Source organism: Lissotriton vulgaris, chromosome 3_2, assembly GCF_964263255.1.
Source record: "Lissotriton vulgaris chromosome 3_2, aLisVul1.2, whole genome shotgun sequence".
Taxonomy (NCBI): domain Eukaryota; kingdom Metazoa; phylum Chordata; class Amphibia; order Caudata; family Salamandridae; genus Lissotriton; species Lissotriton vulgaris.
In genome coordinates, this window is record NC_141690.1 from 236,722,236 (window position 1) to 236,750,221 (window position 27,986).

At 48.4% G+C, this 27,986-nt stretch overlaps 1 protein-coding gene across 1 annotated transcript in view; it reads right to left on the reverse strand.

Annotated features, from left to right (window-relative positions):
- The window catches only part of LOC147725588 (mesotocin-neurophysin MT-like), a 50,752-nt gene extending 23,458 nt beyond the window's left edge, over positions 1–27,294 (reverse strand). The window contains exon 1 of the mRNA XM_086964552.1: positions 27,139–27,294. Coding sequence (XP_086820678.1) covers positions 27,139–27,261 — 123 coding nt within the window. The 5' untranslated portion in view covers positions 27,262–27,294. The remainder of the gene's footprint in view (positions 1–27,138) is intronic.
- Between the last annotated feature and the right edge of the window lie 692 nt (positions 27,295–27,986).

Genomic DNA, 27,986 nt, shown 5'->3' on the forward strand with positions numbered 1-27,986 from the left:
TAGGTTTCAGGGTCAGTTTTCAGTTCATGGGTAAAGGGGTATTTTTAGGGTTCAGGGTCAGTTTTCAGTTTTTGGGTAAAGGGGTATTTTTAGGGTTCAGGGTCAGTTTTCAGTTCTTGGGTAAAGGGGTATTTTTAGGGTTCAGGGTCAGTTTTCAGTTCTTGGGTAAGGGGGTATTTTTAGGGTTCAGGGTCAGTTTTCAGTTTATGGGTAAAGGGGTATTTTTTAGGGTTCAGGGTCAGTTTTCAGTTCATGGGGAAAGGGGTATTTTTAGGGTTCAGGGTCAGTTTTCAGTTCATGGGTAAAGGGGTATTTTTAGGGTTCAGGGTCAGTTTTCAGTTCATGGGGAAAGGGGTATTTTTAGGGTTCAGGGTCAGTTTTCAGTTCATGGGTAAAGGGGTATTTTTAGGGTTCAGGGTCAGTTTTCAGTTCATGGGGAAAGGGGTATTTTTAGGGTTCAGGGTCAGTTTTCAGTTCATGGGTAAAGGGGTATTTTTAGGGTTCAGGGTCAGTTTTCAGTTTTTGGGTAAAGGGGTATTTTTAGGGTTCAGGGTCAGTTTTCAGTTCTTGGGTAAAGGGGTATTTTTAGGGTTCAGGGTCAGTTTTCAGTTCTTGGGTAATGGGGTATTTTTAGTAAATTAATTATTAATACTTATTGTTCAGTACATATATATTATATCTTTACTGTATATATTTTTATTTATTAATTTTAAACATTATTAGATACTTTTAAATATGTATATTTTATTTATTAGTGTTATATACTTACTTTTACATTTATATATATTAAAAAAAAAATCGATATTTTTAACATCGATATTTTTTACAACGATATTATTTTTTCGATATTTTTGTACTTACCATTTTGTAGATAGGATGTCGATATTTTTGCCCTCGATATTGTTGACTCGATATTCTTGTAGGTCGATATTTTTGTAGTCGATATTCTGTCATAGATCCGTGCGCATCGTAAGGGCGAACTGCCTTGATCTTTTTTAGCGGGGCCACTCGATCACACGAAGAGGAAAGCCATGTACTGATAGCATTGACCTGAGACTCAAGAGGGAGGTTGGTAAGATCAGGAACAGAAGAAGCCAGGGAAAGTGAGAGAGAGTCAAGGTCGGTCTGATTCCAATTGCGGACCAGGAGGTTTTTGGGGAAAGAGGGCTTGTCAACCACACCCAAGTGAATAGAGAAGGAAATGGTATAGTGATCCGACCAAACACATGGGGAGATAGAGGGAAGTGAGGCAAGGGGGCAAGAAGACCAGATTTGATCAAGGATATGACCTTGAGCATGGGTAGGGGCTGTGACATAGGGGGTAAGGTTCAAGCAGTGAAGAGTGGCAGAAAAATCTTTGGAAGCGAGATCTTCCTTGGGATCTCCCGGCCAGAAATTGAAATCTCCAAGAAGTAGAACGGAGGAATTGTTAACCACCAGGGTGGCCAAGAGGTCCTGGATGGAGGCTACGAAAGAGGGCATCGATTGAGGGGGGCGATAGACAAGGACAACAGTAAGAGGAGAGGGAAGATTAAGGGAACGGGCCACGAGGTAGTCCACGTTGAGTATGGGGGAGTGGGGGAGAAGTTGAAATTTAAGTGCCGACCTGATGATCATCGCCACCCCTCCACCGGCCCTACCATCCGAGCGATCAGCTCGGAGGGCGTAGTGGGTGTCGGGGAGGATGGCTAAAAGATCAGGGAGAGAGTCAGCAGAAAACCAAGTTTCGGTCAAAAATAAAAAGTCAGGGGAATCAGTGGTCAAGAGATTAAAAAGTGCTGTCTGATGTTTAACTGCAGACCGGGTGTTAAGTAAGCAGGCAGAGGCCACAGTGAGAGCAGGGGGGGGGGGGGGGGGGCGTGAAACCGACGAAGAATTAATAGGGGGGGGGATTAAGAGAGTTCGGCATCAGGTGGTGCGAGAGAGACGAAGGAGGGAACGAAAGAATACCAAGTGAGTGTAGCTGCTGTAGCTGATATAAGGGGAGGGGGAAGGAAGAAGCAGAGAGTGCTATGAGTTGGGAGGAGGTATAGACCAAGTGAGGAACAGGGTATGTGGCCCCTGGTCCCGGCCCGTCGCGGACGGGCGCAGACGGGCTTAACTTAGGCGCAACTTCATATCTCAGGCAAATTAGCCTTGTGCATTTCACTATTCAAGACTACAATATGCATTAGCCAAGAACGGGGTTCAAGCTAGCAAATAGACGACACGTCACCCCATCACTGAAAACCCTACACTAAATATTAGTGAATGAATGAACCCAATTCAAGATACTGACAATGTGCATGGCCAAAAGTCTCTTTGATGAATCTTGAAAATACATCAAAACTGTATTTGCTTTTCCATATGTTAAGGAGTTTCCATCATCACCAATCACCGCTACATGTCCCCTCAAAGTCACTTGCGATAACTAGGAAGCCCATGTGAACATAAAAAGCATTTGGGTAGTTCAAAGTAGGTTGTTCGTCTTTTATTCGGCTCACTGTCTGGGTCCACTGATTGGTGGCATGGCCTTGAGAGCACCATTGAAGCAGTGGTGCTGGTTCAATTTTCAGAGTGGGGGTCCTGGATCAATAGAACATCACTGAAGTTTAAGGGATTGAGAAAAATCCAAGTGTCACTCAAAAGAACAAGTTAGCAAATGAGTCGCACCGATTCAGCAGGAGAGCGATAAGGGTGTGGTATGTAGCTGGAGGTGCATTTTTCGAGCACACTGTCATAACTTTATTACTAGAGCCTGGTGCAGTAGGGCACCATCATTGACAAAGAGCGTATTTTCCATTGAAATGGCCACAAAATTCACACTGACATGCTGATAAAACTAAGTAGTGCACGAACGATAATGTGTGGAAATCGGTTTTCAGAGAAAATCTACAATTTGCACATCATCAAGTAACCTATCTTGATTTGTTTTGACTTAATAAAATCTTTGTTTCCATCTCACTTCAGAATTAATATAACATGTGCTTTCCTAAATGATGATATATTTTGACACATTCGCACAGTTATTTTACAGGTATTTAAATGTTGTGTGTTAGTATAAACAACTGACATCCTACAGCCTTTCCTTTCACACTCCCTGTGCCCCAGCAACATTGTCAGAAAATTATCTAACTTCTTTGTCAGAGAAAGAAAATTAAACACCAATCTCTGTGTGTTAGAAATGGGGGTCTCTAATTGGCAGTGGTTTGTACCCTGTCCAAGTAGTGACCCATCCTTCTGATCAGGATAAGGGAGATACACACTTCCATAACCCCTACTTACCTCCTTGGTAGCTTGGTACGAGTAGACAGGATTATCCCAGCTCCAATGTGTAAAGTATTTGCACTAAATACATACAGTAACACAGTGAAAACACTACAAATGTACACCACACCAGTTTAGGAAAAGTATGTATCTTTATCTAAACCAAACAAGGCCAAAATGTCAAAAATCCAACATACACAATTCAAAATATGATTTTTTAAAAGGTTTCTAGCAATTCTGTCCATAGATGTCTACAGATGCATACATTTTACACAAAGTACCTCAAATGCATCGAAATCCACAAGGAAAAACAGCCGCAGTGGAGGGAAGTGTCGGAAAACACAGCAATGCGTCAGTTCCTGAGTCCTTGGGGAGGTGATGAGACAGTTATGATGCACACAGGAAAAGTGATGTGTTGAATCCAGACTGTATGGGGACTCTATAGGGAAGTGATGCGTCGATTCCAAGACTGTTCTGGGATGCTGGTGCTGTGTCAGAGATGCATGGCGCACAGGGGCAATGTGTGGAAATCTAGATGCACTGAATGTCAATGCGGCAGCGGCAAACAGGCACTGCGTTGACTTCTTCAGCCGCAGTCCCAGGATGCATTGTTTCTTTTAGCCACATAGCAGGGCCTGCATTGGAGTCAGGGTGGTGGTCTCAGACTTCAGAGGCAGGTGCGCGGGACTCAGTGTGCAGTGATTCGTCAGGCTGCTGACAGGCGGTGCATCGATTTCTTCGGGTGCACAGGCTGTACGTCGGCAATTTATCCTGCTTGGTAGTGCTGCATTGAAAACCTCAGCTGCAAGAAGGACAAAGTGTCGATTTTGCAGGTTGTTTGCTGCAGGAACAACCTCTAAGGGCCCAGAAGTCGGTTTTACACCACAAGGCAGGTCAGCTACAGGTGAAGTCTTTGTGTCCCTTCTTAACAGGAAACATCTCTACATCAAGCCATTGGAGATCTTCTTTAAGCAGGATACCACAGCAGGGCAAATGTTCAATCCTTTCCACTGCCCACAGACAGAAACTGCACCTGCAGATCCACCCAGCAAAGCAACACAAAAAGGGGGGCAACACACCTCCTGGACTACATCAAGCCCTTGGGCATCTTCTTTAAGCAGGATACCACAGCAGGGCAAAGTCCAATCGTTTCCACTGCCCACAGTAAAAAACAGCACCTGCAGATCCACCTAGCAAAGCAACACAGCGAAGGAGGGCAGCACACCTACTGGCAGCTCTTCTGCTCTTCTTCATGGCAGGGTCCTCTTAGTCAAGAAGCAATCTAAAGTTCTGTTGTTTCAGATCTAATACTTATACCCCTTTTTAGGTCTCGCCTCTCAATGTGCATGCGCATTGAGCAGAGCAAGACTATAGGGCTTTAAACAGACTTTACCCAACTGGCGATTTGGTGCTGTGCCCGTGCGGTTTTAGGTCAATGCGCAAGAGCATTGACCTAAAATGCACATGCACAGCACTAAATTGCCGTCTGTTCCCTCAGCAGCACTCCTCCCACACCCCCGCTTCACCCCCTCCCCTGCCTGCCGTGTCGCATTTCTCCTCCCCCCTCCTCACAGCAATGCCCTCCATTTTGGCTCGCTAAACTACTCGCTGCCTCCTCCCGCTCTCCTTAATCTGCTCTTCCTCCTCCCACACCCCCGCTCCGCCTCCTCCCCTGCCTGCCGTGTCGCATTTCTCCTCCCCCCTCCCCACAGCAATGCAGGCCTGTTGCGACAACACCTAACCAGGGGAACAAGCCTGCTATCCCTTCCGCTTGTTTTCCATACAACTTTGTCCGCTATCTCTTCACTCCCGCCTGTGCACCCCTTGTCTCCATCTCTTATCTCTTTACTCCCGCCCGTTTTCCCATCTCTTTACTCCCGCCCATGCACCCCTTGTCTGCTATCTCTTTACTCCCGCCCGCCCGCCCATTGTCCCATCTCTTTATTCCCGCCCGTGCACCCGCTGTCCGCTCTCTTTTTACTCCCGCCCGCCCGCTGTCCCATCTCTTTAGTCCCGCCCGCACACTCCTTGTCCCCATCTCTTTACTCCCACCCGCCCGTTGTCCCATCTCTTTACTCCCGCTAGTGCACCTGTTGTCTGCTATCTCTTTACTCCCACCCGCCCGCTGTCCCATCCCTTTACTCCCGCCCGCAGACCCTTTGTTATTATTTGACGTCTTCTGTAGCGCAGACTTGGCCCAATGGCGTTAGAGCAAGACGTGTTATCAAACTTCTCTGTATAACACACGCATCACATTTGCAATCTTCTATAGCGCAGACTTGACCCAATGGCGTTAGAGCGCTTTGCAAGAGAGCAAGACGTGTTCTCACACGCACATTTATCTCTTTCGCCCTCCCCCCTAAAAAAATACTCGCACGCACCAAAATAGTACAGGCAGGTAGGTTCCTGTCAGCACAAGAGTAAGTAAAAGTAATTAGAAAACGGTCACAATAAAACCACCATAAAACTTTGGAAAAGAAAGCCACTAGGTGGAATCGGTCAGTTCAGGCCAACCAAGGCGTTGCAGCGACCCCCGCTTTAATTGGTTAATCCGCCGGGATCACCGGGTGTCTGCACCGGAGTCCTGCTCAACGTTGGCCTCAATGGCTCCGTTTTCAGACAGTCGGCCCCTGGCCAACTCTTTCACACCCTTGGCCTGGAGGCATGCATATTTATAGGTAATTCGTCATTTATTCTGATAGGTGTGTTCTTTTTAAGAATACCTTCAAGACATTTGTGTTGGTTAAACTTAACCGCGCTGCCCTCTCTACCGAACTCCTGCAATGCGCTAACGAGACAGCTCAGTGAGCTGAGCAATCGATGCAGAATTGTGACCTGCACATTTAGAATTTGAATCCCGGTAGGGTCACCTTAGTCTTGCATCCTGCCAAGGTCGATAAATTGAGAGGTTGAGAGATTTTTTTAAAAGGCTTTTTGAAAAGTGAAAAATAACTCTCCTCCCTCCCATCTTCCCTCTCTCCTCAACCTCCCCTCCCCCCTCTCTTCTGCCGCTCCACCCCCTGCGGCATCAAAGGCTTTCCCGGCCGGCCGTGCTTTCATTTTCATGGCCGGCCGGCCGTGTCTTCTTTTCTTTTAACTTGTATCTTGTTTCTTTTATCGTTGGGTGTCCTCTCCCTGTTTTCTATACTTTATTTCCATCCTCTTTCTTCCGCTAGTTACTCGTTCTTTCGGTGTCTTCCTCTTTAATTTCTGTCACTTTTGAAGCAGGCTTTGTCTTTCCGTGTGAATCTTTTCCTCCACTTTCTCACCTCCGTCTTCACCCTTTTATTTTCACCCTGTTCTCTTCTTTACATTTTTTTCTCTTTTACTTTTTACTCCCAGGTTCCTATCTCTTTCTGTCTGTCTCCTCCTTGTCGCTTGTCGCCTCGCGCCTTCTCCGCGTGCCCTTTTCCTCTTTTCGCTGCGCACCTTCCCCCAGGCTCTCCCCACGGAGCTGCCATCTCTCTCATCTACTTGGCTCTCCTGACAGGACTTGGGGTGTTCCATTTGCCGTGTGACCTCATTACAGTCGAATGAACTTAAGTGAGAGCTAAAGTGCTTTGCCTACGGTCACGGATAATGCCCATTGCTCTGCCTTCCACCTCTCATGCCTCTCTCCCAAACTCATCTTCTCCCTTTCTATACTCAACTCTCTCCCTTTCTATAATCTCAGACTCCCTCTCCTGCTTCTCTCTCTTGCTTCGCTCTTGGGCTCCCTGTCCGTACTTATCGCCCCTGATACACTCTGTCTCCCTCTCCATGCTTCTGTCCCCTGCTGCACTCTCAGGCTCCCTGTCCGTGCATCTCACCCTTGCTTCACTCTTGGGCTCCCTCTCCGTGCTTCTCTTCCTTGCTGCACTCTCTGCTCCCTCTCTGTGCTTCTCTCCCCTGCTGCACTCTCGTGCTCTCTAGAGATGTGGCCTAACGACCAGAGCTGCCATCTAAGTCACGTAAAACCATAACATGTTGCATTCCAAATGCTATAGGTGTCACATTCGCAAAAGTTATAACTATTGGCATTGTAAATGACAAAGCTATCCATTTAGCTATTTTAAAAACCAACACATAAATAAAATATTTGTCATTTACAAGACCAATAGCTCCAACTTTTCTAATGCGAGACCTATTGCATTTCCAATGCTTGTTCTCTTTGAAGTCTTTGTTCAAAAAGTTTCTCTTGCTCAGCAAAACCAGTTTGTCATCCCTGTTCCAGCCACACTACAGGGGGTGGGACAGCATTGTACAGGACAGGCACAGTCTATTTAGGTGCTAATGACAACTCCTCCCACCACTCTAGCCCAGGATGGCCTATCAGCATATGCAGGGCACACCTCAACTTCATTTGCGCGAGTGTCTGGAGTGAATGCACAAACAGCTCCTGTCAATCTAAAACCAAGCATTGTTTCCACAGGCAGGCAGAGGCACAGGCATCGGTTAAACAAGAAAATGCACACTTTCTAAAAGTGGCTTTTTCTCACACACAATTAAAAAAAAACATCTACAAGAAGATTTGTTATTAAATCCTGAGCTAAGAGAGCCTAAACTACAATTCTCTAGCTGTTCCCAATTGAAAGTTACACTTGTAAAATGTTACGAGGCATCTCCAATGATAACCTATAGGAGAGCTCATTATTGTAATAGGGGAAAACTAAATTCACAGTATTTCATTTTTTTTTTTTTTTTCAAAACCATTTTTATTAGGAGTTCAATCAAGTTTCAGTACAGCCCTCCACAATCAGGAGGAGACTGTCAACGGCAGATATGAAAAGATATAGCATTGATATAGCATTGAACCCAATATATAGAGCAAATTTTTGAAACTACACCCGCCCACCAATCCCAACACCCCACCCAACCCCGTCCACTACCCACCCCTTATCCCACCCTAACCCTGTGCACGTGATCACAGTTCAGCCATAGGAGACGGTATACAAGGGTGGAGCCGGCCAACAGTCTAGGGCGTGAGGTCAACATCCTGCGGCAGTGCATCATCCATGTCCATGGGAGGGTCGAGGGTCAAGCCTCTGTGATCCGCCCACCGCTTCCATATTTTGAAATGTTTGCGGGGACATCCCCGAGCTTCAAAAACAGGCTGCTCCAAACCCATGAGGAAGTCCAGGCCCGCCTTCCAGGCACTGAGGGGGGGGGGGCGCGCTCGCTCTTCCAGGCCTGCACCAGGTCCCTCTTCGCCACCACCAACCCCAGTAACAACAGATGGCGCTTGTAAATGTTGCCCCCAATGTTTTCTAGGACATGAAGAAGACCCAGCCTATGGGTACGGGGCAGGTCCCACCCCAACACCTCAGACAGACAGTCCCAGACCCTGGTCCAGAATCGTGCCAGCCTCACACAAGACCACACAGTGTGGAAGAGGGTGCCCCTCTCGGAACCACATCTCAGGCACTCCGGAGTCGCAATGAGGCCTGCCCGCCACAAACGGTCTCTTGTGAAATAAGCTCGGTGGAGGTACTTGAACTGGATGAAGCGGAGGCGGACCACAATAGCAGCACCACGGGGGGTTCAAGGGCCTCGCGCCAGTCGTCGCCATCTAGGGGACCAACATCCGCCTCCCACGAGGCCTTCAGTGTCGAGAGCGAAGGGGAGCAGTGTGTAACCAAGGAACGGTAAATCTGGGAGACCTTCTTGTTACCCAAATCCCCCATAAACAGTTTCGCCTCCATGGGACTAAAGTCCGGGAGCTGTTCCAGTCCCACCAGGCTAGGAGTAAGAGCATGACGAAATTGGAGGTAACGAAAGAACTGAGACCTGGGCATGTTGAATTCAGAGCTGAGATCCTGAAAGGACTTAAGAGTGGTGCCAGAGAGGACATGTCCAAGGGACGAGATCCCAATCGCGTTCCAGCCGTCGAATCCCTGCAGCGACGCGAACGCCGGCAGCAGGCCATTACGCCACAACGGAGTCTCAGCCGTCAGCCTACCCCACCAGCCCATACGGTGCAGGGCCCTCCGCCAGACCGCGAAAACCTCCTGGGTGACCCGCGGGAGCTGTCGCCTCCGCCTGGCCGAATACAGCAATGTGTGGAGGGAGGCGTCGCCCATTAGAAAGTGCTCCAGAGCATAGGCCGGGTCACAGCGGTCCCCATACCACCACTCATTAAGCACTAGGAGATGGGAGGCCTGATAGTAGGACAATATATCAGCGGTTGCCAAGCCGCCACAGTAAGTCGAGAGGAAGCACGTACGTAGCGCCACCCTGGAAGCACCCCCAGCCCACAGAAACCTGCCCAACACGGAGTCAACACTGCGGAACCACTGCGGGTCAATCGGGTAGGGATGATTCTGTAGTTGGTAGAGGAGACGGGGCAAGGCCACCATCTTAAAGATGGCCGAACGACCGTAGATGTTAAGAGGCATGCGCGCCCATGTCTTGATGTCCAACTGGACCCGGTCCCAAACCGGCTGGACGTTCCGGCTCCACGCCTCCGTAGGCGAGGCCGAGAGGAAGACTCCCAGGTATTTCACACCCCCCACTGCGATCTGAAGGGACGCCGCCCAAGGATACTCGACCGCACTACCTCCCAGCACCCATAGGGTCGACTTGCGCGGGTTAAGGAATAGCCCCGACGCCCGACCAAAGCCCTGCATCAATTCTAGGACTCGGGGGCCCGTACGCCGCAGGTCTGACATGAAGAACAGCACATCGTCCGCATATAAAGCGATGCGGTCCGCGTGATCCGCACTCCACACAAAGCCACGATAGATGGCATCATGGCGTACCCTGGCGGCCAACGGTTCCATGGCCAGCGCGAAAAGGTAGGGGGAGAGCGGACACCCTTGACGCGTGCCCCTGGTTTCCGGGAAACGAGCCGAAACCGCCCCCGAGACACGTACCGAGGCTGTGACCCCAGTATAGAGCAGGCGGACGTAAGAGATGAAGACTGGACCGAAGTTCAGCAGCGGCAGAAGGGTGAAGAGGAACGTCCAGCTGACCGAATCAAAGGCACTATCGATGTCGGCTAACAATAACGCCGCCTGATCCTCCGGAGATCCGATCGCATCTATCGCAGCCTGCGCCCGCCGTATATTGTGCCGCGTCGCCCGGCGTGGCATGAAGCCTGCCTGATCTGGGTGAACAAGGGCAGAGATATGGGGAAGCAAGCGGTTCGCGAGCGCCTTGGCAAGGAGCTTGGCCTCGAAGTTAATAAGGGATATGGGGCGATAAGATTCATGGCGGTCCGGCGGCCTTCCCGGCTTCTGGAACACCACGATTTCGGCATGGCGCCAGTCCGGTGGGAGGCGGCCCTGCTCCCGCGCCTGCTCCAGGGCACGCAGGTAATGCGGCCCGAGCTGCAGATGGAACTGTTTATAGAATTCGCTGGGAAAGCCGCTCGGTCCCGGCGCTTTGCCCACATTTAGTTGACCCAGCGCGTCACCGAGCTCCTCAGCCGTCGGGGGAAGATCCAGGGCGTCGCGCACCTCGTCAGACACAGCGGATGGGGGAACCGACTTGAGATAGTCTGCAATATCAGCAGGGGAGAGAGTCTCCCGGGAGGCATATTGACGCCCATAATAATGCGCAAAGCTCGTGGCGAGACTGGCCGGGTCTGTAATCGCCACACCCGCGGCATCGACCAGACCCGGGAGTGTAAGGGGCTGCAAAGTTTGTTGACAGAGCCTATGGAGCATTGAGCAGGACTTGTCGCCCCACTGGTAGACCCGGCTACGGGTGGCCAACCACGCCTGACGAGCCTCGTCCAATAAGACCGAGGAGTAAGATTGCTGCGCCTGCAGGAGCAGCCGTAGGGCGACATCATCTGCCGCCTCTCTGTGGCGAGCCTCAAGGTCTTCCACCCGCCCCGCAGCAGCAGCAATGCCCTCCAGCCGAGTCCGGCGTGCAGATGCACACCATGCAATATCAATACCCCGCAGAGTGGGCTTCATGGCCTCCCAGACGGTCACAGCGTCCACCCCCCCGGCAAGATTGTCCTGCCAGTATTGGGCGATTGCGCCACGAAGATGCTGGGAGTAGTCAGGGCGCTGTAGATGCCACGTGGACATCCGCCACCTGAAAGGTTGGCGCGCTTTATGCAGATCTATCTGGACTGCCACAGGGGAATGGTCGGAGAGCCCGCGAGGCCGAATCGCCGCCCCCTTCACTCTAGCAAGGAAGGCCCTCGGAACAAACACATAGTCCAGGCGCGAAAGGGAGCCATGGGCCGCAGAGACGTATGTGTACTCTCGTCGCGCTGCATGCAAGTGCCTCCACACATCCGCCCAACCCAGACCATCCATCAGAGCCCCCAGCCGCGTGGGGGAGGACACTGGTGCCACTCCAGGCCTCCGCTGTCGGTCCATAGCCACATCCACCACATCGTTCCAGTCACCACCAATCACAGCCAGGGAGTCGGGGAGCTCAGTCCATAGGGCAAACAACCGCTCAGCCAAGGCCCATTGCAGGGGGGGGGGAGCATATACACAGCCAAACACCACAGGCTCCACACCAATCTTCCCTTGAATAAACACAAAACGCCCCTGGGGGTCAAGCCACTGACGCTCATGAGTGTATGCCAGCCACCTATGAATAAGAATGGCCACCCCCCTGGAGCCCCTAGCAAACCCAGCATGGAACACCTGGTGGAAGCCAAAGCGCTGCAGACTCAGGGCCTTCGTACCCAGCATGTGCGTTTCTTGAAGCAGGAGCACATCCGCCAGGTCCCTCTTGGCCCAGCGAAGCACCGCCCTCGTTTAATCTTGTCCAAAAGACCCCGGACATTCCAGCTAAGAACATGCATGGAAGCGCCAGAAGGCGCTAAACGAGGGACATCAACCATCATTACGACACACCCAGCCCCACAATCCCCGGCTCCCGGCCCAGGCCCCAGACCCCTCAATAGCATAGGTCAGAAAGATCACGTGCACCCCAGGAAACAGTACCCCAATACCCATTACCCCCAAAAAGCAAACCCCCCCAACAAGCCAGCTAACAACCCACGACCCCCCTCCCCCACCACAATACCTCAAAAAACAATGAAGTATCTGTCGCGGCATACAGTACTTCAGGCCCAGAACAGAGCGCCGAAAGTCAGACATGCCAACGGATCCCAGACAACCCCCCATCACTAACCAAGCACACTCCCAAAAACACCCCCCAAACCCCAACAGGATGAGGCAGCCCTCAGAATCTGCCCCCCCCCAAGGTTAAGCACAATCAATAACATCGTGCAATACAGTGCGTTTGTTCACTCGAGTCCCACACAGAACCTAAGAGCTAGGTAATACTGCACCAGACGAAGTCCAAATCGTCGAGCAGCAGGCAGGCGCTGCAGCCGGCAATAGAAATGTAAAGAGCCAAAAGCCGGTGAGCAGTAGTCAAGGCCCCTTGTCAGAGTGATCCGTCTCCGGCTGTGTGTCCCCAAGGAGGGGATCTCGAGACAGGGACCTCCGCCTCGAACAAGACTTGCGGTGCCGCTTCCCTTTGGCCTGGTGGTCGTTCCGCTCCTGAGAAGAACTGCGTGAGGAGCCGGAGTGCAGCCCCGGTTGGACGTGTGGCCGGAGCCGGACAGCCTTGTCTGTCCAAGCAAAGACAGCCTCCGGGGAGTCAAAAAAGTGGGTCCTTGAGTTGTAGATGACGCGTAGGCGGGCCGGGTACAGCAATGAATATTGAATTTTCAGGCCCCGGAGCTTGGCCTTGGCCGCCAGAAAGGAATGTCGCTGCTGCTGGACCAGCTTGGTATAGTCCGGGAAAATCATAATTTTGCAGTTATCGAACAGCAGGGAATCCTTGAGTCGTGCCTCCCGGAGGATGACGTACCTGTCATGGTAATTGAGGATCCGAGCGATGATCGGGCGAGGCCGCTCCCCAGCCGGCGGCTTCTGTGTCAATGCGCGGTGGGCACGCTCTACCACAAAACAGCGCGACAGGGTATCCGGTGGTAGCCAGCTTTCCAGCCACCGGGTTAGGAAAACATCCATAGGCCCTTTCTCACAGTCCTCCGGAAAGCCGACAAAACGCAGGTTATTCCGCCGCGCCCGCCCTCCGGCATCCTCCACACGGAGCGCCAGGCCCCGCTGCGTCTGCTCCAGGTCGGCAACTCTCCTCTTCAGGGCACCGACGTCTCCCTCCACCGTCGTGACCCTGGTCTCTGCCTCCGCAATGCGAGCGACCGCGTTGCGAAGGTCCTGGCGCAACAGCATCACATCGGCGCCCACCGCGCCGATCTTCGCATCCAACATATCCCGGGATTGTGTGATGGCCGTCAGCAGCTCTGCATTGTCCGGGCCTGCCGCCTGACCCCCTCCGGTAGCCCCGGCACCACCCCCGGGGCCGGTGAACTTGTCGATGGGCCCCTTCGTGGCCGTAGTAAGACCGCCTTTGCCTCTCGTCATGGCCGCCGGCGGGGTAGTCCGGTGATAAGCACTCGCCACGGGTCACCCCGTGGGAGCAGGCAGTAGATGGGGCACGGGGCGTCCGCGGCACACCAGTCCCTCGGGTCCAGCTCACCCCAGCTCGTCAAGATAAAGGCCAGTTCCAGGGGGGGGCACTCCACCAAAGCACAGGTATCACAAGGCAGGGGCCCAGGGCGGAATCGCGGGAATGGCGCCACTAGACTGTCCGCCCCAGGTGGCGCAGCCGGCCCACGAGTCCGCTAGGGCAGGCCGATCGGGATACACCTCCGGTCCACACACCAGTTCGTCAGGACCACTCTCCACCGGCAAGGCCCGCGGGCCCCCTGTCCCGCAGCTCCAGCGATTCTGCTCCGGCGGTGCGGGCTGAGATGGATGACGCCCAGCCGGCTTCAGGGCCTCCCGGCGGGCAGGAGAAAAATCGAGGCCCCGGCTCACCACGCGGCAGGTAGGCCCAGCATGCACGGTCCCCAAAGGCCACACCAGCGGGGGTCCGGGGCTCCAACAACCACACCACTGTATACCGCCGGGCTCCAGCAAACTCCTGCACTAGTAAAGGCGAGGGAAGAGGGTGTAGGGCAAGGATAAATTAGCGGATAAGGATCGGGCCGGCAGGAGCTCTACAGAGCCGCGTCCGCCATCTTCGCCCTCGAAGCCACGCCCCCCGTAATTTGCAGGCCCTCGCACACTCAGTGCCCTATATGCCATTCATGGAGAACCAATCATAATCACTATTTATACAGAGAGCATATAAACTTTAGCACTGATCATCAGTGGTAAAGTGCCCACAGTCTTAAAGTCAACAAAAACAGGTCAGAACAAATTGGAGGAAGGAAGCAAAAAGTTTGGGGATTACCCTGCAGAAAGGGCCAGATCCAACACCATGTTAAAAGAATTCTCAGCTATTTGTCAAAAGACATAGCCTGATATTTGACCTCTGCCTTTGAATGCACAGCAAATGTGACAAGAAAAAAAACAAATGTAAAGGCATCTTTACTGCTCAATTACTTTCTGAACTCTAGAATGGTTATTTAGGGGATGCTGCAGACCCCTCCCCCCATACATCTACTTCCAGGGCCTATTTGGTGATAGGTTGCTCTGGGGTGTGTTAGGTGGAGGGAGTTGTGCATTGGCCTAGTCCCAGGGTTAGTCGAGGGAGGGCGCAGGGCAGCCGTCCAGTTCTATGCGCCAACTTTAAATGCGCCTTTGAATATGATAGATTTCAGGTCTTTCCTGGATCTGTGAAAGAGAGGCAGTGAGATTATGTTCAAGGCTGTGTTGTTCTATAAACAGGAGAAGAGGATGATGATGGTTTTTCCTCATGTTACTCACAGCCCATCTTGCTTAAACAAATTAATGTGACCTGATTCAATCTCAGGCTATTTGGTGTAACCTGGCATGATCTGGTATGGAGCCACATTTTTAAACATAGAAGGGCACAGTAGCTTAATTAAAGTGGTTTATTAAGCATGAGAGTAATGACCCCTGGCCTGTCTGTTCTCCTTAGCAAGTGCCTACAAGGTCCAGCTTCTCAGAACTCCACAACCCGGATTCTGGAAGTAGAAGCCACAGTTGCCATGAGACAGCATCAGCACCAGGGTGGTTCAGAATATAACAGCAGTGAGGTTTCAAATGGCCTTTACAGGAAAAACAGGTTCATCAATAATGGCTCTCCTTGGCCGTCAGTGGATATCACTCCTACCCTTACCCCACACCAGAGTCCAAACCTGTGCCACCACATTTACGACTACTCGCAATCCTTAACACTAATCCTTCCATGGGCCCACCTCCACTTGAAACCCATGCTATTGTTCACGTTGCTGAATCATTCAAGGCCGCATTCTTGACACAGTGCCTATGTCCTCCTCTGTGCCTGGTAACTGTCTTTCTTGGTTCATGCATGCCTACAATGGAGGTTGGGAAGAAAAAGTCAACTGCATGGTAAGGGACCAGCATTTCTGGCGTGAGTGCCCAACTCAACTAATGTCTGGTTCAATAATGGTGATCTCTTTTGTCATCGGCAAACACGGATCGCGCGGTGGTGGCAGCATACCGTGTAGTGATCAGCAGTTTGAAGATGTCCTTTTTAACCAGTGTCACTACAGGCTCACCTCACTCATTATAAAGGTCCACTGCTGTGTGCTTCCCTCACCCTTGGCCTACATCAGTTTGTTGTGAAGAGCTGCTTTGGGCTGAAGTGGTGTATCTGCGCTGCGTGTCTGTGCACCGGTGAATGGTACAATACCTGAAGGATGTAGTGCTGACCAGTGTGTACACAGTGAATGCATGTGCTGGGTATATATCTGCCTGTGAGTGGTACAATGCACGAAGGATACAGTTCTGGCCAATGCATGTATGTTAAATGTATGTGCTGGGTGTAGGTGTGCCTATGAGGGGTACAATGTATAAATGATACAGTACTGTGCAGTGTCTGTATGCTGTACACATGCAGTGGAGGTATGTGTGCCTGTGAATGGTGCAATGTATGAAGGGCCCTGGGCTCCCTTTTGGGAGACACAGTTCTGTAAAGTGGAACATGGAGAGGAGGCAGAGCGATCCCCCAGACAGATGTGTGCATTGCTGCATTCCTTTAGGCTGGGTAGGACACTGGAGAGGAGGGTGGCAGGTTTCCCCTTCACACTTCAAAGGGTGCTCTTTGATTCAGTGAGAGGTCACAAGGAAGGGGCCAAGACACATCTCAGGAAGGAGATGGGGCTGATAAAAAAATCATGAAGAGTAGTGCTGGGGCCCGACTGACCTTTTGATGCATATATCACCACGGCTGACTTCCAGGTGTGAACTCTAGTTCCTCCACTTTGTGGGGCTATCAGCTTTCAATAAATCCTGTTGTGACAGACTGGGTTTCAAGAGGAAGAGAGAGCAGAGGAGTGGGCACTTCAATAGAAGCGGACCCCAAGATAAAACTTCAAATACTCAGGCCCTAAATCACATTTGGTATCTGGAAATGGACTATATGAAAGAGAGTTTGAGATCCCCTAAATTATCGTCTTTAGTCTGCTAAGCCTTCACTGTGCCGATTGGGCTGGAGCCCAAGTACTGCGAGGTATGGTGACCCTGTATGCCAGAGGCGGTTACCAGGATCATCAAGAACTGCCACCTGATCTGCAATCCACCAACTCCACCACCTCTTATGCCGATGATACCCAATTGATCTTGCCTCTTGACAAGAACTCTTTTAGTTCTGAACAAAATGTTAAGAACTGTTTCATTTATATTATTCGCCCATCTCAAATGTAATGAAGATAAAATCAAGATACTTCTATATGGGAAAAATGTGTTTTCCCCACAGGATTGTTGACCCATCACCCTTATGTCCCCACTGCTGGTAGTGGAGGTGGCCAGGAATTTAGGAGTTACATTTGAGGGTGCTCCGTCTTTCCAACGTCAAATGATATCAGTCTCTGGAATCTGCTGTTCTCAGATTAAATCTCTCACAAAGTTTTGGGAATTTCCCCCTTTTGCAGCAAGGAAAATGGTAGCCCTTGCGCTTATTACCTCAAGGCTGGACTAAGTCACTACTGTGATAGGCTTTCCATACAAGAACACATGTGAACATTCACAAGCCCAGACCACTGCCAAATTTTCTTTCTCAGGCTGCGAGTAAGCACATTCTGTTTGCGATAGGCTTTTGCTGGCTTATGCCACAATAAGTCTCTGAGCATTCAGCTGTCTGCTGTGATGTGCTGTGCCTGGATTGGGCCTAACCCGACAGGGCTAGCATCAACTACAACCTCTGTATGAAGTTTGGGATTAAAGTATGCTAATTCAGTGACATTTGCAATAGTTTTTTTACTTTTTTTTAAGCTCTTCTCACATTAAAGTGATCAATGAAAAGACACGATCTTTGTCATCAGTTCTCGCAAAGGGGCACTCACCATAGCAAAGTCTTGTATGCATTTAGGGCATAACTGGTTATTCCAAGAAATGACCGTAACATAGAAATGTCCTGTGGAGGGCTGGCAGTAGACAATGCTGGCAGTTTAGCTGGATCAGGTGTCATACCCCCATTGGAAAATACATGGCCAAAGAATTTCAAGCTTTTCTTGTGGAATTCACATTTGTCAGCATTTAGAGTTAAACCTGCATCATTCAGCAAACAAAATATTTGAGAAGAGCTTTGTCATGCTCTTTCTGTGTGGCTCCAAAAACTGTTATTGCTATAGTTAAATGTAGTTACTAAATCCTGTATGATACATCAAATTACATCTTGGAAAAGCTCTGCGGCAGAGGATACACCAAAATGTAATCACTTGTAGCAAAACAGACCAATATGTGTAGAAAAGATTGTAATGTACCTGGATTTTTATTCAAGTTCTAATTGTTGATGTCCTTTGTTTAAGTTAGGTCGAGATATGAACTTTCCACCATTCAGTTGAGTTATCATATCAGCAATGTGTGAACCTTGATGTCTCTCTTCCTCAATCATCTTGTTGACCTGATGCATGCCAACGCATATGCGTACAGCTTCTTCACTGTCTCTTTTAGGCACTACTACAATGGGAGAAACCCATGGCATTGGACCAGTGGAGCGTTCAATGATGTCATGTTTAAACAATGAATGAAGTTCCTTTTCAACAGTCTCTTGCAAGTGAAACACAATTTGTTTATGTCTTTGTGCAACAAGATGAACATCCTTATTTATATGTAACCTTACTTTCAGTGTTTTGAGTTTTCTTAGCCCGTGAAATAATGAAGGAAATTAATTTGCAATTTCATGATGGACATTCATATTGTAGTTCACTGATAAAAGCCCCATATCCTATGAGTGCATGCCTTTCTGTAGTAAACATCGACATTGCACAACTGTCATTGTCACTTTCACAAAAGACTGATACTGAGGTGCTCTTTGTAGATGATTCAGACAATGATCGACTTTGTTTGGCGTTGACTTGCCTGCATTGGTGTGACCGATTGGCATTGTGGGAACGTGTTCAACGTCACTGAGGTAGCGTTCGGTTGGCCATTTTGTCTTCATGCTGTGACGCACTTACTTTTCTTTTTGCCTTGCAAGTCGTCATGAAATGGTTTGCTTTACCACAGCCAATGTATATTTGTCTGATTGTGGGACATTTGCCTTCGTGCGGAAATGAGAGTCCATCTCAGTAACACATTTTCTTCTTTTGTGGAGACATCACCTTGTGTCCCTCAGCCTCATACTTTGGCTTACTCTTCATGCTCATGACTTTGGGCACCTCTGGACTCCATGTCAGTCATTTGATAATCAGCACAATCTTCAGCGTGCGCAGCCTTGACGACTTGTTCTACGCTCAAAGTGTCCTTCAGCATTCGTCGTTGAAAGGAATCTGACAGACATCCATCGGTAACTCTGAGGCAGATAGCTTCCTCATCGTCAAACTCATTGAATCTACAGTACTTCACCAGAAACTCCAGTCTCTCAACAAACTCATCGATGATTTCATCTGGTCTCTGGTGTTCTTGATTGAATATGTATATTTCTTAATCTACATTTGGCACTGGATCAATTTTGACACTCAAGGCTGTTTTCATTTGATTACATGTCTCTTCACCTTCTTGTGGTATCTTTTTCATGGCTTCTTTGACTCCTTCACTTTCCATGTTCTTCAGATACTTTAGGATCTTTTCATCATCTTTTTCATCTATTACATCTATGAAATCTTCCAAAGTGTCTATCCATGCAGTCCATCTATTGTCAATATTGTGATTGTTGGTAGCATCAAATGCAGACGGTGGTTTTAAGAATGTAGCAGCAGTATACACTTGGTGGACAGCAGTGATGTAGCATTCCAGGAATAAATGAACTGATTCTTGGGACCCTTGAGGTTTTTCCAAAGTAGGTTTATTCCAGTACAGGACCCATGACTGCTCACCAGAATGGCAGCACAGCCAGTGAGTCAAAACCATCCCAACAATCTAGAACACCCCACATATATGACTTAGGTAAATGTGAAGTACAAAAGAAACAAGCAGTAAGGTATTAAACACATGTATGGGTACACAACACAACACCCATACTACACCATCCCCTATTTTACAACACATGAAAGTAAAGTCAATGAGATACATAATGTCTAAACCTGACAGGAGCTGTTCTGATCCTACAACTCCTGAACAAATTAGTTCCCTCTCCATCCTGAGCATTTCTACCACCTATATTGTGCATAACAAGTATGTAAGAAACAACTCAACTATCTCCCCTGTCACCACTAGTAGTAGGAGATACTGTGTTAGGTATTGTCTCATGTTTGACATTAGAAGAATGGGTCGTCTCACCCAGGCCAAACCAATCATTATTTCCTGCTTCATCCTTTCCCCACACACACTGTTGACTAATACGATCATTAAAAGTGCCTGTTCTTTGCTCAACTTGACAAGTACATTCCTGTTCCACTATCCTTTGTCTTCCAACAAAAAAGCCATTTTGGGCACCTTAGGTACTTTTGCAGGTTCAGAAAATTTAGATTGTCCTTTCAGCGCTTTCATGGGTTCTTATATAACCACCCATTTGCCAGACACCAATCTCATATCTTTCACATGCTTTCACTGATCGTAATTTCTTTTGCAGGCAGCTTGCCTTTCTTCCAAATGTTCACATACCTTCTGTAAATCCAACACATCATGGGCTTATCCCACTCTACCAACTAACTACGCTGAATTTAAAGTAGACATAGGCTTTCTTCCACTTGAAAGAACAAATGGGGCAATACCTGCTGTACTGTGCGGAGTAGTATTGTAACTTCACACTTTATGGTGCAAATAATCTGCTACATTAAGTTTACTAGCAATAGCAGTTTGCACTCCCTCTTTTAGCAAGCGATTTGCCCTCTCAACAAGTCCATTAGCAGAAGGACTATACAATGGCACCTTAAAATGCTTGATGTCCTGCTTCCTTAGAAATCTGGCCATTTCCTATAAAATAAAATGCATCCATTAGATGTCACAATCTTCTTTGTGGTGCCCTCAATAGGAAACAAATGTTCCAAAACGTCCACCACACTGCTGGTATCAGCAACTTTGGCAAAAGCAAAGTATAACCATTTTGAAAAGTAGTCAATGGCCACAATGAGAAATCTCTTATCATATCCCAAAATATTAAAAGGACCAGCAAAATATAGACCAATTTTCCACTAAGTACCTTTTGCTATTCCACAGGACACAAAGGTGCTGCGGTAGTCTTCCAATATTTCTCGGAACACAAACACTCAGCAAACTTATCAACAAATTTTCTGACTTGTCCATCACTACCTGGCCACCAATAACTGTTTTGATCCTCCTGACAGTAGCCGTAATCCCTAGATGTCCTTCATGAGCAAGAGTAATAATCCTGCTTCGCAATCCTACAGGTGGCACAAGCATGTCTTTTCTAACTAGTATGTCATTAAGAAGGGAAAACCAAGACTCCGCCTGAGTAACAGACCTCATCTCCATGGTAAACTTCTGTCACATGGTCACCCATCTACCAAAACGTCTTAACGCTGTTCAAACACTCATCCTTAGCACAGCAATCATCTCACTCCTTTTCAGTTATTCTGAACGGTTCCGTATTATTCTTGTCCATATCAAATGCAGATGGCAGTTTTTAGAATGCAGCAGCAGTATACCGGTTGGTGGACAGTAGTGGTCTCTCTTGCTTTTCTTCCATCGGGGGTCCTTGCTTGAGGGCAGTCTAGTGAGTAGTCTGGACCCCTTGCAGCAGCTTTGGTGGTGGGCCAACCAGCTGTTAAACACAACCCCTGTGGCCCTCCTTCTAGGAGTCACTCCACAGCACGTCATGGATCGATGATTCGTTAATGGTCTCGGTAAGTAGATAAACCTTGTATACCACTAGTCCATGAAAGCTAATAACGTTATGATATCTCGTCCACTTTGTTCCTAAATGTTTCTTCACAAACACCTGGGTAATCGCTGCTTCGTAGCATATGTATTTCAGTTTAATCTGTACTGAACTATTGTTGTGGGCTGCTTTCATAACCTGGCTTCATTTACCTTTGCGGTCTTACTCCACTTACAGTATGACATTAATTTGCATTAGGGTGCGCTACCTTTTACTTGTGGCCGTTTCATTCAACTCTTGGCCACCGACATGCAGACTTCCAATGCCACTTTTTCTATCTCTAAGCATTGACACAGGGTGGCGTTGCGCTGAGATTACACCAATGCCAGCATCAATTCTGCACTTTGACTGCAGCACACGTGGCACGCATGAACAGTTTGCTGGACCAAAGCAAATTCTCTGGAAGTGTGCTTTTAATGTACTAGCTTCGTATCCCCAAATTCGTCGAAAGTTGTAGAGTCCTGCCAGCCCCAGGTGCTCGTCAATAGCCAAGCCACACACGGAGAGTAGTTGTACATGTCTTTCTTATGCTGCATGTAAGACAGAACTCCACATACTAAACCTGTCTTTAACTCATCCCTCCAACGCTTACATCAAAGGCCTGTGGTGTACAGTGGGAACCAAAGGAGTTCCAGTGTTTCTTTATTTACAAGACACAACTCCACTTCAAGCACCGACTGACGAGGCATGCCCAGGAACTCCAGACACGTCACTGTGGTGATTTAGGGCCTGTCGGCCCTGGGGCTACTTGCTGTTAGAACGGTAGAGCTGGAACACTTTTCACTTTAAATTAAAGTCAAAGTGGCCCCGTGAGACTCGGATTCCTAGTTGAGCTTACCCTGTATGTTACCAGTAATGAATGGGGAATAATCACTGTAGCTAACTTGAGGAGGGAGTGGGACAGGGAATTGCCAAAGAAGCACTAGAGCCAAGGCCCCTGGTGGGACTGTGTCATTGTTTGTGAGTCTTGTATTTCTCCTTTGTGCTGCTAGCGGTAGAAAAAAATACTTTTCGTTTTTAACACCTTCAGTGCTCATGATGGCTCCCGGCCGTCTTGAGTCACGGTAGGCATGTGCTCATGACGGCCGGGAGCCGTCAGAACGCTGCAGCTCCGCCCACGCGCTGTTAATTCCCCGTTTGTGCGGGATAATTAATCAGTGCGCGGAGTTCTGGCGGTTCCCGGCCATCATGAGCACACGCCCACCATGATTTATGATGGCCAAGAGCCGTCATGAGTACTGCATCGCCACGCCCAACCCCGCCCCCTCTGGCACCGCGGCGGTATTTGCGCCGCGGCAAAGGGGTTAATAGAAGTGAGTATTTGGCTGGGCAATGATGCATTGATGTTGCTGCACATAATTTAAGTAGGGAGCCTGTTTCCACTCCATGTATCTACCCCTCTTCCTCACCGAATGAGCCTTGATCTGCTCAATCAATCAATCAATCATCGCATTTATATAGCGCACTACTTACCCAGAGGGTCTCAAGGCGCTGGGGGAGGGGGATCTGATACTGCTCGAACAACCAGGTCTTGAGTTGCTTCCTGAAGGCGAGGTGGTCCTGGGTCAGGCGGAGGTGGGTGGGGAGGGAGTTCCATGTCTTGGCGGCGAGGTAGGAGAAGGACCGTCCCCCTGTGGTGGCTCTACGGATGCGGGGGATGGCGGCGAGGGCGTGGCTGGTCGATCGAAGCTGGCGTTTGGGAGCGTAGAAGTTGAGGCGGCTGTTGAGGTATCCTGGGCCTTGGCTGTGTAGGGCTTTGTGTGCGTGGGTGAGGAGACGGAAGGTGATTCTCTTGTTGACCGGAAGCCAATGCAGATCTCTCAGGTGTCCGGAGATGTGGCTGGGACGGGGGATGTCCAGGATGAGTCGTGCTGAGGCGTTCTGGATCCGCACACGTTACTGCTGAGAGTCAAGTGCAGGAGGGGTACTTGGCCCAATTGCTCAGAATCCATAGTGGGTCGGGTCCTGGGACATCAAGAGTAAAAGACTACAACTTCCACAGCTGGGCCCAGTAACCCGTGCTTGCCCCACGGCCCACTGAAAAGGGGCTGTGAAAATGGACCTCGATGAAATGCAGCTGTCAATTTTTCAAACGAACTCTGTTTAATGAATACACTGTTATTTTACAGAATAAGACAGGCAGGGATAGCTCGCCTGTCCATTACAAAACCTCAATATTCACCCTCTGCAACTTCAGTCACATGTGTGAACCTTAACCTCTCCTTCTCATTTATGCTTAAACATGAAAACAACCGCACAGGATTTGATTATATTTGCATTAATTCAGAGCTTCCAAGTATATTACAAACTTCTAAAATAATGTGTCTAATAAAGAGCTTTCGAGCAAATGAACGAACAACTGCTGTGCCGGACATGAGCAGATGCCAACCAGGTGAGTCTCTTGGGTGGTACTAGAGAGAGGTGTACGCTTACAGCTGTATTCCAGGGGTGCCCAACACTGGTCCACAGCCATGACAGAGGTTCCAGCTGGGTACATCATTCTTAATTGGATACATTGGGGCATATTTATGAGAGCCGTGTGTCACATTTGCACCAAGCGAAGTGGTATATGCGTGACGCAAGGCTCTGAGTCATGTTTATAAAGCCGCATTGTGTTGCTTTGAGTGACCTCGTAAATCTTGAGTACGGCAACGCAGCGCAAACTGCTGAGTCACCTTCCTCTTCACATGGGAGTCGCTCCGTGGGCGTTGCAGTGGGTGTTCCCACGCAACTCCCAAGACTTGTAAACCTGGGAATGTGTCAAAACCTTTCGCCTCCACAAGGGAGGCGTAACGAGGAGAAATATCTTTATTTATCCTCGTTTTTCCCTCTTTCTATGTGTGCTGCATTTTGCTGCACACATAGAAAGTGGAAAACGCTTCACAGGATTGTTTTTGTGCAGGAAGGTGCCCCTTCGTGCACAAAAATAATCACCCCTACAACACAGGCACACTTGTACGATGGTGCGAGGGTGCCTGCGTTGGCGCTGGGCTGCTGAAACGGCACCAGTGCAGGGGGAAAGGACAGAATGCACTTTATTGAGTAAATACGGTGCATCCCTGCCCTTTCCCCGGGCACAGGTCAGTGTCGCAAGGTTACTTCCTGCACTGCCCTGCACAACGAGTCCCATAAATGAGCTCCATTGTATGTAGGTTCTCATGTGGGTATCCAGAAAATGTGAGATGGCTCGGGCCCCCCTGGACCAATGGTGGACACCGTGCTATGTGTGCTTCCTAAGGCTGCAATAAAGGTCTGTCTTTAAAAACTGAGATGTTGTATTTTCCCTCTAAGGGACGAGTCCCATCTCACACTAGTATGTTATGTTCAGAAAAGTGAGTCCTTCTCCCGGGTTTTGCTGCTCGCAGCTTCCGGTCACATGGCTTTCACCATCAGGAGGCCACGGTAGTTCTTTTTACAATTTAAGTGTGAAACATCAACATAAAACCGAAATCAAAATAAATGTTTTGTGCCATAAAAGTAGATCCAGGTTCCAAAATGGCAGATATTAACATTTCCCAAAAAATTAAAATACAGAAGTATCAAATTTTGATCAACAAAAGCTCTGTTCAGCAACCCTGCTCCGCGTTTAATCTAGCAGCTCAACGCATAATTTGTAAAAAAAAAACAAAAAAAAAAAACCGAAGACAAAAAAACCCCAAAGATGTATGAGTATAAGATCACAACGACTTTCTTAAGAGCCCGAGGCTAAACCTATCAAATACAGGGGTCACCAAATACCAAGTCCGCCTAGCCTCGACCCTTCCCCAGGCCTCTTTCTTCCTCCACTTCCTGTCTCTTTACTTCACTCTTGCAGTTTTATTTCATCTCTGCTCTCTCCCTATGTCACTAGTGTCCTAACTTTTTCTTCTTCCATCTTTCTCCCTTTGCTGTTTTTCCTTCTCTTGCTGTGGGTCGAACTCTCACAAATAAGTACTGGTCTTCAAAAGAAGTGCCAGTTCCCACCACACCACCTACAAACCCCGTCTCAAATTAAGCACTGCGCAGTTTCAGCTCTAAACTGAAAATAGCTATAGGTACAGGATAGTTTCCCGCCCTTGCGACTTCTGTTTTCATCGCAGAACTGTGTTAGTTAGTTACCAGATCGGTAATTGAACATATCGTGCATGAAAAGGTATGCACTGCTCAGACCGACCGAGATAATGCACACTAAAACCACCCTATGGGACAGAAATTACATACAGGAAGCCTGTGAGTTATTTGTATGATAACTTCGTATAAAACACTAGGATGAATGGGAGGCTGATATGGGATTTCTTACTGGTTGATAGCATATCTCACTGTCGTATTACAGTTGTAATAAGAAGTTTACTACAGGAACAGTTACAATACTCTTGTACCACAGTCCTGTAAGAACACTGACACATACATTTGCCTATTGGATTCCTTGGAATCCTGTAAAAAACTGACAGGCGTTCACCACAAATCATGTAAGAATTAGTAAGAAAAACAATATGCATTGGTCACTACAAATAATGACATTGTTATGTAGCAGATGACATTTGTCTCTGTTGGAAATGATTATCAATCAACGGGTTTGCTTCCACTTCAGCTTAGAAACAGTGTTTTGCATCATAATTTATATTTGCACATTATTAGACTTGCTGTGTTAGCGAAGGAATGTTCACATTGAGGAGTGTGACAATGGACTCTACAGACCAGGGAAAAGCGGTAACAACACAAACTATCACTGCAAGAACCATATTGCCCTTTCTAAAAAAAAAAAACTTTTCACATGTACAGACTTTAAAGAGTTACCATCAACCATAAATGTGCATTCAAATGCATTCGTTAATTTGATGCATTAACTGATGGAGTAGATTACGTTTCCAGACAGACCACCTTCTTTGAAAGATCAGAGAGCAGACCCTCTTTGAAGGATGCCACTGAAAAGAGTGGGCCACACAGCTCACTAAAAGGAACATGTTCCATGCAGCACTAGCAGAAAGGAACCTACTTATGTGATGGTCACACCTCAAATGAAGTGACTATTCCACATCCTCTAGTTCTACCTAAAACCAATAGGTCCCAGTTAGTCTGGGTCAAATCAGAAATCCTCTACCTGACCTGCATGTGCCTAGAACCATCCACAAATCAGGTGGTATGAAATTCCCACGCCTCAGTGATCTACCACCGACCACCTCCCGCTTTCCACGGCGTGATGCATCAGAAGATTGTCTACGCAGGCGTCCTCACTGCGTAACAGTACCCCCCGCCCCCCTTCATTCACTGCTAACCATAATTCATCTGCCCCAGGAAAGCCCTGGTGGTCCAACTCTTACCCACAATGCAATGCTTGCCAGAATCTTGATGCGCACCACCCAGACTCCAATGCTCTGGGCCCTGATGCGGCACAAAAACCAAATAAATAAGGCTGTGTCAAAGATGTCTCCATGGTACCATGAGTTTTTCATTGGCAAGACATGGAAAAATTTAAAATTAGCATATCTTTCTGAAAACCTGAATGGTTCTTTAGCAGCACTGAGGCACAGAGGTCCTTAATTATTAAATCTAGTCTTAATAGTTGTTGAACATCAGTGAATATGGCTCATGGAATCCATCTCTGAGAGAAGAAGACCTTTGACAAGTCTTAGAAAGTAATATTGGATTTGATCACATATTCAGTCTCAGTTTTATGAGTCCCAAAACATCCTACCCCCCCAAAAAGTCTCTCACCTTCCGGATGTCCATCACATCCAGGACTGACCGCTTGCCACCGATGGGGCAGTTTTGGATGTAGCAGGCTGAAGACAAGGCCAAGAGGCAGAACACGCAGAAGACGACGCTGCTGTACGCCATGGTTGCTTCTGCGCTGCGCTCTTCGTTCAGAATGTGGCGTCTCTCAGGAATCAGCGTCCACTCTCTGAGGCTACCTCTGCATTTATATGTCCTTGGGCAAGGCTGCCCAACGCCCCCACCTCCACCCCCGTCAATCCTTGGCGTCATCCAGTTCCTTTAAGGAACAAGGTAAAAAAAAAACGACTTCTTTTCACTTGAAATATATCAATTAACAAGGTCAGATATGTGAGGTCACTTGAGAAGAAGCAATTTTGCTCCTAGATGTTTCAAACGTGGTAAGAAATAATGCCTCCAAGATAAAGAAGTCCTCTTAATTCTTCAAGCCGCAAGGGTCGCCGCGGAGTCACACCGCGTATTATGCTCAGCCTTAACCTTCCTTTGGAATGCTAACGAAGACCCTTTCATCCTCTGAAACAGTTCCATTAGCACCTGAACGCAATAGACATGATTTTATGCAACACACATTCTCCTACAGGAATTGAATTCCTTTCGCGTCTTGTAGGGGGACACTGTGAACTTAGTAGGCCGTGAAAAAATATGATAAAAGACACCGCAGGAAGAGAACCGAGTCAGGTTAACAAACCAGGCATGAAGGAACAGACAGAAGCAAAAAAAAGGATCATTTGAGGCAAATTTTATCTACCTCTCTCAATGGTAGCATCTACAACACATCTTATTGACTTTCAGGTAGATTCATGAAGCCGAAATCGGCTCGCAAAGGGCCA